The sequence below is a fragment of the Lolium rigidum genome, chromosome 2, assembly GCF_022539505.1.
Source record: "Lolium rigidum isolate FL_2022 chromosome 2, APGP_CSIRO_Lrig_0.1, whole genome shotgun sequence".
NCBI classification, from domain to species: Eukaryota; Viridiplantae; Streptophyta; class Magnoliopsida; order Poales; family Poaceae; genus Lolium; species Lolium rigidum.
The window spans coordinates 269,252,973-269,263,109 of NC_061509.1; the positions used below are offsets into that span (position 1 = coordinate 269,252,973).

At 47.0% G+C, this 10,137-nt stretch overlaps 1 protein-coding gene and 1 pseudogene across 1 annotated transcript; both read left to right on the forward strand.

Annotated features, from left to right (window-relative positions):
• Nucleotides 1-5,073: 5,073 nt before the first annotated feature.
• LOC124690918 (FBD-associated F-box protein At3g52670-like) lies at nt 5,074-6,672 on the forward strand. Its single transcript, XM_047224240.1, has 2 exons — nt 5,074-5,946; nt 6,064-6,672. The coding sequence occupies exons 1-2, from the start codon at nt 5,074-5,076 to the stop codon at nt 6,580-6,582; spliced, it is 1,392 nt and encodes a 463-aa protein (XP_047080196.1). The 3' UTR covers nt 6,583-6,672.
• Nucleotides 6,673-8,365: 1,693 nt separating this feature from the next.
• On the forward strand, nt 8,366-9,866 carry LOC124690919 (annotated as a pseudogene).
• Nucleotides 9,867-10,137: the final 271 nt, after the last annotated feature.

Sequence of the window (10,137 nt, forward strand, 5' to 3'; positions counted from 1 at the left end):
GGCTGGTGCGATCGAAAAGATTCCGAGGACGAGGTCCGCGCAGGTCCCCATCCGCAAGCTCAAGGTCGGGTTCCTCCTGAGGCTCCGCGACTGTCTCTCCATCGGCAACTTTTTCCCACGATGATTTTGATATATTACACGTTTTTTTTCGACGTCGTATGCAAAAGTTAATACGGTTTTACCATTTTTCAAACAATTTTTGCAAAAAAAATGAAAACTCAAATTTGTTAATTTTCCCTAATAGTAGGTTGCATAACATACAAGAATCTGAAAAGATTTTATTTCTTGAATTTTCTATCATTTTATTTTATATTTTACGAGTGTTAAAAAAGGCGATCCACGGGGGGGGGTTGGAGGTGCATGGGGAGGCAAAAAACCCTTTAGTCCCCCTTCGTATTACGAACCGGGACTAAAGGTAGACCTTTAGTCCCGGTTGGTAATACGAAGGGGGACTAAAGGGTTTTGCCCCATAGACCACCCTTTAGTCCCGGTTCGTAATACGAAGGGGGACTAAAGGGTCCAAACGAACCGGGACTAAAGGGTTTTCATGATGAACCGGGACCAATGCCCCCCATTGATCCCGGTTTGGTTCAAAACAGGGACATTTGCTTGGGACGAAAGGCCTCTTTTCCACTAGTGGACCGATCCTTCTACTTCAAGCATGACTCCGTTCGTTAATTTGTTCTGCCGGTGTGAGGGGACGCCAATGAATCGCAACTCCGTAGTACGTGTTCCGATCGAAGCGAATTTTCCTTTGCGTCGATCTGGAGCTCGACTCGGAAACACTAAGAGCATGTCTAACAGGCCCGTATTTCCCGCCCACCCCGTAAAATTCCGGCGAGATACGGGGCAGGCGCGGTTTGGGCCATCAAGCAGGCCCCGTATACGGGCCGCCCCGTTTCGGCGAAATACGGGCCCAGGAAATCGGCCCCGCCGCCCCCTACTTATACCGGGCGCAGGTGAGTGAGGCGTTAACACCTCACTCGCAACCCTAGATCCGCCGTGCGCCGCCGCCTCCTCCTCCTGCTCCGGCGAGCAATTCGTCGCAACCCCGCGCCATCCTCCACCCAATCTCAAGCATGGACTACCGCCGCTGTAGTACCGCCTCGCCGGCGAGCGGATCGAAGCGATCCCGCTCGCCGGACAATGTGGAGGATGCCTGGCGGCTTTTTTGCAAAAGATCCGCCGCCGGCAGCCGCCGCGCGGCCTGCAAGTACGACGGCGCGGAGTTCGTCCCGGCGAAGCTCCGCGACTTCACGCGGGGCGGCCGCTGGTACCACGAGGACCCGCCGCTCAAGCCGATGAGCGGCCCGAAGTTCTCGGCGTGGCTCGCCGAGTGGGAGCGCGACCGCGCGTCCAAGGCGGCATGGGCGGCGACCATCGGCGGCACCAGCGGCGGAGGAGGAGGCGGCGAGGAGGAAGAGGAGGCGGCAGAGGAGCTGGCGGCAGAGGAGGAGGCGGTCTTCCGGCGTGCGGTGGCCGAATCCGAGAAGGATGCCGCTGAGAAATCTCGGGCGGAGGCAGAGGAGCAGGCGGCGGCCATCGCCGCCGTCCGGGAGTTCGAGGCGCGGCGGGCGCGGAGGCGGCGGCCTCCATCGCGTTCATCCCCTTCGTCATCCTTGACGAGTAGATGTAGGATAGATGTAGTATGATCGCATGATCCGTAGTATGATCAAGATGAACTTCCCGGGGTTTTTATTTTTGAAAATACGGGGCGAAATATGGGGTTTGCTGAGACGAAATGGCTCTTCCGTTAGCAATTTTTCGATACGGGACGAAATGCGAGCGTTATACGGGACAGCGAAATACGGGGCCTGTTAGACATGCTCTAACTACTGGCAACAACCCCGTATATAGATCGGGACGACAACGCCGCCTCGACTGCACCCAGCGATTCCCCAATCCAACTTCGATCGAAAGCGCAGGTGAGATGGAGAGCTGCGGTGGCCCGGCACCGGCACCGGCGGCGACGGGCAAGGCGTCCAGACGGAAAGCGGAAGAAGAATCTTCCCCGGAGGCTGTGGATCAGAAGGCCGACGAGACGGTGGCGAAAGCTGTGCACCAGAAGACGGACGCGGACGCCAGTTGCGACTTCGAAGATGGGCCCGACGACGACCAGGTGATCAGAAACTTCAACAAGATGGGCAGGATGAAGCTGTTCACGCCCGAGTTTATCGAGGATTTGAAGAAGGAGCACCGCATACACACCGCCCTCTGTCTGAAGCACTACGAAGATGTGCTGAAGGAGGAAGAAGAGAAACGCAATGATGCTGCTGCTGCAGCAGAATCGTCAAGCTAATACGCATAACAGTATCTTATATCGCGGGCATTTCCTATGCTGTTAAGCTGTTTGCAACTGCTAGTATAGTTCCAGTGCTAACTCGAGTAGTACTGTATCAAATATCACAGGCTTTGATTGTCCTTCATTGTTGTGTCTGACTATCCTGTATATATCTAGGGCTATTCACCTTTGAACATAGTAATACCTCTTTCTATAAAGAATATCGTAAGTTTATCTAAATTTAGATACTATATAACTAGACACTCTTTAGTGTATAATCTTCACCATTCTTTTATGGACGAAAGGAGTATCATCTTTCTGGGGAATTCAAAACACTGGACCTCATTGTCTACCGAAGCTCCAACGATGATCTACTCCAATCATTTCTGTGTACTTGTTACAATGCTTCGGTATGATTATTGGCCCTGTGACAAAAGTTCATTGGTTCGTGATTTTGTACCTTTGCGGTCGCCTGTCGGAGCCAAACCTCAGTAATGCAGCTCTTTTAGACAAGACCCTCATGCTAAGCCAGCTGCCTGCAAATGTCCGGTCTGTACGCGATCTGTATCTGAATTTTCAAAATGAGAAGGTAAATCATCTATGTGCTCTTGTAACCTTTTATATGCAACAATGGATACTTAAATGTTGCTTTTCTGCCACTTCAGGAATTATAATTCATGCGCAGCTTGGACTCATTATTACTTTAATTTACATGTTCCAGATTTAGGTTCGACCAGAATGCCGCAGGGTGATTCCCAATGTGTTCGCTGAACACCGTTTGGAGGCCACCGTCGGGTCCATCGAACGAAATGTCCGCGGGCATATGTCTAACCAAGCCCAAACAGACAAATTGTGTCCATTTCTAGACACAATTTGGGAGGCGCTCGTTGGAGATGTAGTAACTTTGGCCAATTATGTGAGGGCTAAAGAATTAGTACGGTTTGGTCGGTGGGCTCGAAGCCCATGTGAAAATCTCGCAGTGGTCCACGTCCAACATGTGGCATCCCATCGGAAGAAAAACATGCTAGCAAGCATGTCAGGGGAATATCTTACATGTAGACCTATCTTATACAAGAAAGGTCTAAGATGTATCCTTCAGGAGTCCACCTTAGACGACCTAGACTACAAGACGCATCATACCTGCCGACTTAGTCTACTACTTGTATCCTTGCAAGGACTTGGCCAACTGGCTATATAAGGCGAGCCTGGAGGTGCCCTAGAGGCACGATCTCAAGATATGACAAATTTTTAACATGTACAGATATCTCCGTAATCCCATCATAGCGAGAGTAGGGTTAGCATCCACCAAAGGGTGCAATCTTGCTCCCGGGTCTCCATCGCCACCTTACCTTTCTCTTCCCTTTGTAAAACACCCCTCATGTCGCGAACAAACCACGACAGTTAGTGTCCACCATGAGGCATGTGGCTGTTGGAGTCTAGATCTAGGTTGGATCTCTCATCGACATCGACGAGAAGATTTTCATGGGCCGCTTCATCCACTTCTGCAAGCTCAGATTCGTCTTCCAATGATGACATGTGAATATCGGCATCTGACAACATGACGAGCGCCATAGTTGTTCCGTTCGGTACACTACAACACGACAGGAAAGCCCTAACGATTTTAAACGCAAACTCGATGCATATTTAGGCCAAGTTTGCGTCTCACAGCCCGGTCACTATGCGTCAGGCCGCTCGGCCTGGTCCTAGACGTATTTTTCGACCGCACGGACGCAAACGGTCGGTGAGCGTCCATTTTCGTCGCCTCGTTGAAGATGCCCTGACTACTTCAATGCGCACGTGCCTTTAACATTATGTCTTCCTATCCATGGTTTTCTATCTATGTTATTTTTGTTTGGCTGGCTTTGGAAAATTACAAGGATGTGTCATGGAAGAAGAAACTGTTTGAAGACCTCACAAGTTTTCTCATTTCTATAGAATTTATTTTGTAATCACTGAAAACCAAGTATATAAATATGCATTTGGTTGTCCAAAAATGTCTTCGGCTCCCAAGCTCAAGTGCCCCTTTATTTTAAAATATTCAAATATCATACCTACAAGTTTTTATAAAATATGAAAATAAATTAAGTGCATTGAATGATGTATCCTACAAGCGTGCAAAATGACAACGTGAAATTCTTTATATTTTAGGCTGCATAGAAAAATAACAAAATCTGATAAAGTTTATTGTTTTGAAAATGTGCATCGTGCACTATATATACTCAGATCCACAGTTTTTTCATTTTTATGTAGCTCAAAATAATAACGTTTATAAATTTATATTTTACACGTTTGTGAGATAAATCATTGACTACATCCATATTTTTGATAAAAATTATAAATACTAGAATTTTCGAATTTGTTAACATAAAGAGAACACTGAAGCTCGGGACCTATAAATCCATTCCCTTCCAAAAAAAAATGGCGATTTTTTTTTGAGGGTAAAATGGCGATTTTCTTTAGTTTCCAACTGAGGGCGTCTAAGTTTATTTGTTTTCGCAGCGGGACTCTCTTATTGTAATGGGCTTATGGGCCCAAGTTACTAGCCCTAACTCCGCCCCGCACCCACCTCCCACGGTCCCACCCCTCCTTCCGGCGGCGTCGACCGCTTCTCTCCTCTTCGCCTTGTCGCCTGAAGCACCTCCGCCCGGCGGCGGCACGGTGGCAACAATGAAGCTCAATAGGGTTCGCCGCCGCCGCCGTGATGTAAGTCGTCATTGTTGCGTGTGTTCTGTTCTGGTTGTTTTTCCTTTGATGTAACTCAGTGCGTTCATCTGTATATCATCGATGGCTAAATGCAGCTGCAGAAAGCCGCTATCAATGAAGACAAGCCGGACAGACTGAGCCAGCTGCCCAAGGACGTGCTGCTCAACATTCTGGAGAGGGTGGATTCACTTGATGCTGTAAGGACTTGCATCCTCTCGAGTCAATTACGGAATCTGCCCACTATGCTCTCGCAGATCGTCATAGCTCCCGACAATCGCGATTTGGTTCGAATGACTGGTGTTTCGGCTCACCTGATAAACAAGATCCTCAGCACGAGGTCTCCACAGATCACAATTCGCAAGCTGCAGGTCAGATTCGTCTTGCTTCCTAGTGACTGTCGCTCCATTGGTAAATACGTTGGCCTTGCCATGGCGACGCACAAAGTGGATGCAGCTGAGTTTGAAGTCGTGACGCCCCGGAATTCTTACCATTGCGCGCATGCCGATCTCCTGAAATTCGCGAAGCAGTTCAGTATGTTCATTGCTGATTGCCCGGATGCATTTGCTGGCCTCACACGATTGATTCTGCAGAATCTGAGGTTTGGTGAATCGGACATACCCAATATCCTTAGCACCTGCAAGCGGCTGGAGTCGTTGTGTTGCTTTGAGTGTGACGCAGGGATTAGGTCGGTGCTGCATGTAGAACACGCTCGACTCGTTGAGCTTGATCTCACCTACGGGAAATTTTTTACGGTGGAGCTAAGCTGTCTACCAAAGCTCCAAAGGATGACTTATAATAATTGGCCCTCTGATGATAATCCCTTAGTTCTCAATTTTGTCCCTCAGCTTTCGAAACTAAACCTTGCTAATGCAGGGCTTTCAAACAACACCCTCAAGCTAAGCCAACTGCTTGCAAATGTCCCCTCAGTAAGCGATCTGTATCTGGATTTTCGAAGTGAGAAGGTACTCACTCAAATCATGTCTGCGTCAATTTCACCGCATGATGGTTGTGTGTAACAGTAGGAACTCAAGCGAGTCTTTTGTTGTGCACTCATTATTATTTTGTTTTATCTGCCCCAGATTTGGATTCAACCAGAATGCCCTAGAGTGCTCGCTCCTGTTCTTGGCCAGCTACGGTTTGTGAATCTGGACTGTCTTCCTGAAGAATGTGATATCACATGGACAATGTTCCTTCTTGAAGCTGCACGATTCGTAGAGGACCTTTGCATCACTGTATGGGATCATAAGTGTGGAAGCGAGTCACAAAATAGTTACTCCGGGAAAACGGATGTGAAGTGGGAACCATCTGCTCCTAATTTCAAGCACAAGAATCTAGCCAAGCTAACCATCTACGGCTTCCAGTCCGATGGCAACTTCATGGGGTACGTCAGGCGTGTCATGGAAGCTGCGGTGAACATCAAGGATGTGTCTCTTCTCGACAGGAAGGTGTGCAAGCTCTGCGCTGACAAGTTTCCTCACATCAAGCTTCGTCCTTCGACATATCCGCAAAGCTGCAAGGAAAAGGACTCATTGAGGAAGAAGATCACAGAGGCATCGGTGATGATGGCTTCCCCTGCTGTGATTCACTTCCGGTCATAAGTTCTATATAAGTCAACAAATATTTCGTGGCATCGCCATAGTCTATTGCTCCTGTGGTTTGTTGGAGTTCCCCACTACTCCAGATGTTAGTAACGACCGCGTGTCGGCGTGTGTGCTATTTTCCCTCGTGAACTGAAGCGTGTATTGTTATTGCTCATTGACTAGCTTTTATGAAATGTACCTTGTCTGCCTTTCTGTTGGAATAGCTCTTTTGTATTTTGTGAGAATGAAACAGATAAAACAAGCACATCAATGATTGTCCCTGTAGTATTTTCTTGTAAAATGCTCCTTTTCTTTTATGGTCGTTCATTAAGTGCTTATGTTTAATGCAATCAATATTCACCATGACAAGGGATTGACCTCTCTGGTCACTCACTCGCCACTCCTCTGCTCTCTCTCCTTCCCTGCCGCAGCGGCCTGGACTATGCCCCGCTGGTGAAAGAGAAAGACGGTAAGGTGCTCTAATCTATGCTTTGAAGTCTTCGTCCTTTAAGTTGCCAGATTCTGCTTAGGCTAGCCATAATGATAGTATCATAGCTAGTATCATCCACATTGGTCCCACAAAAATGCTGATGTGGCAGTTAATTAAGAAGAGAGAGGAGATTAGAGTAACATAGGTATAGATACTGTATCATAGCGCAAACAACAAGAAAAGTTAATGCTAAACAAATCTTGTACACAAATTTGCATTGAAATTCTAAAAAATAATAAATATAAAATGACTATGATACTACTCCATGACACTATCCACTATAGAGATAGTATCATGTAGTAGTATCATGTCTTAATTGCTAGTAGCTGGTACTGATATGATTGTTCCTGTTGCTTCCGTATGTAAATCACAATGTTGTTGGTAACTTCTATAATTTGCTACTTTTAGTAATGTTCTCTGATCTTTTTTTGTTTTTTGAGAGAAGTAATGTTCTCTGGTCTGGTATATCCCTTGATGGGAATTGGTTATCCTCGTCTAGTTGCTCAATTAGTATCCAGTGCATGTCTAAATCGTCAGTTTGTGTTATGAAGTATTCCTGCTTCAGTTAGTTGAGAAATTAAGATATGAGACCGGGCTTATGCTTGCTTGCTGCTGATTGTAAGATCATGCCTATCAAGCGAACCAATTATTGGCACCTGCCAGCGGTAGTTCGATTCCCAGTGCAGGTACTTCTATATGTCTGCATTCTTTGCGTCATAATAACTTGGGTACATGGTAATCAGGCAATCAACAACAGTGAAATATGTTTTGATTTGATATCCTTCCCGTAATAATAAGGGCAGTGCTTGGAAGAGCCCAGACGATGCGTTCCAAAATAAGAGCGTCGATCATTGCAACAACAAATTCTGCCTCCCATTTTAACTGTCGACGCAACCTGCCTGTGTACTTGTGCGTACACGACAGACGAGGAGCCCAGACGTTGGTGCTCGACCGAAGCGGACGACCAGCGCGTCAGGGCGTTGTAGAATTCGCAGAAGAAAGGGATCAAGTCCGGTTCACATTGAAACCAGCGCTGTCTCTAAACTACAGAGTCGTGCGAAAAAACATGAGCAAATCAGGCGATCCCTAGTGGAATAGGATTCGTAAACCTTCGAATCGGAAGGGCCATAAATAAGAAGTTTTGGCCAGAGTATTTTGTAAGATTGGATCACTATGAAGCTCAATAGGGTTCGGCGCCGCCACGGCCGTGATGTAACTGTAAGTGGATTGCTTGCAAATTGTGTGTTCCGTTCTTGTTTATTCCAGGTTTGATCTGTCCCCGATTGACCTTTTTTCTTCTTCCCCGGTTCGATGCAGATAAAGGAAGAAGCAGCGGCCAACGGGGACATGCTAAGCAAGCTGCCCAATGACGTGTTGCTTAACATCCTGGAGAGGATGGACACGCTCGACGCCCTCAGAGCATGCGTCGTCTCCAAGCAAATGCAGAAACTACCCCCCATGCTCTCGCAAATCGTCATTGTTCTCAGCAACCTCCAATTGGCCCGAAAGAATAGTGTGGTGGCTGACGTGACCAACAACATCCTGAGCAAGAGGTCTCCACAGATCACCATTCGTAAGCTGAAGGTTAAAGTATTCTTGACTCCTAATGACTGTCGCTCCATTGGCAAATCTGTTGGCCTCGCCATGGCGACCCAGAAACTGGATGCAGCTGAGTTTGAAATCGTGACGACCAAGAATTCTTATTATTGCAATGATGCCGACCTCCAGAACTTTGCTAGGCAGTTCAACACGTTTTTTGCTGATTGTCCCGATACATTCTCGGGTCTCACGCGACTGGAACTGCAGAATCTGAGGTTTGGTGAATCAGACATACCCAACATCCTTAGCACCTGCAAGCGGTTGGAGTCCTTGTTTTTCTTCGAGTGTGACACAGGGATTCGGTCGGTGCTGCATGTAGAACATGCTGGACTCATTGAGCTTGGTATTACCTATGGGAAATTCAAAACAGTGAAGCTCCACTATCTACCAAAGCTCCAACGGATGACCTATAGTTGGTTCCTTGATGAAAACCCCTTGGTTCTTGGTTTTGTCCCTCGGCTTTCGAAACTAAGCCTCTCTAATACACGACTTTGAGACAAGACCATTATGCTAAGCCAGCTGCTTGAAAATGTCCACACTGTACGTGAGCTGTATCTGAATTTTCAAAGTGAGAAGGTACTCACTCCAATCATCTATGATTTGTTGTCACCGTTTATATGTAGCAGTAGTTACTTAAGTGGGTCTTTTCATGCAGAGCTTGTACTCATTATTACTTTGTTTTTACATGTTCCAGATTTGGGTTCAACCTGAATGCCGTAGGGTGCTCGCCCCTCTGCTCGCTGAACTACACACGGTCAATCTCGACTATCTTCCCGAAGAATGTGATATTGCCTGGACAATGTTCCTTCTTGAAGCAGCACCATTATTACAGGAGCTTTGCATCATAGTATGGGATCATAAGTGTGGAAACGAGTCACAAAAGAGTTACTCCAAGAAAACAGATGTGAAGTGGGAGCCATCTTCTCGTAATTTCAAGCATAAGTATCTTCGGAAGCTAACCATCTACGGCTTTGAGTCTGACGGCAACTTCATGTGGTACATCAGGCATGTCATGGAAGCTGCGGTGAACATCAAGGAGGTTTCTCTGCACGACAGGAAGGCCTGCAAGTTCTGCGCTGAAAGGTTTCCTCACATGCAGGTTCGTCCTTCGACCTATCCAAGAAGCTCTGAGGAAAAGGATTCATTGAGGAACAAGATCACAGAGGCATCGGGGACGATGGCTTCCCCTGCCGTAATTCACTTCCGGGCATAAGTTCGGCATCGTCCGTGTGGTTGAAGGAGTCCCACTGCCACTGCTCCATAAATTACTAGTTAACCCGTGGGGACAAGGAGTTTTGGCCTCTGAGTGCTAGTCTGTGAAAAAAATAAGATAAATCTGAGTGCTCCAAAGAGCATTTCTTTGATCTCTGAATTTTGTTTGTTTTCACAGACCACAACACGGTCTTTTCACGTTGAAATTTTGCATCATTCATGTCTTTTCTCTGCGAAATTTAATCTTTTCCTGACGTCGAGCTCTGTTTCAC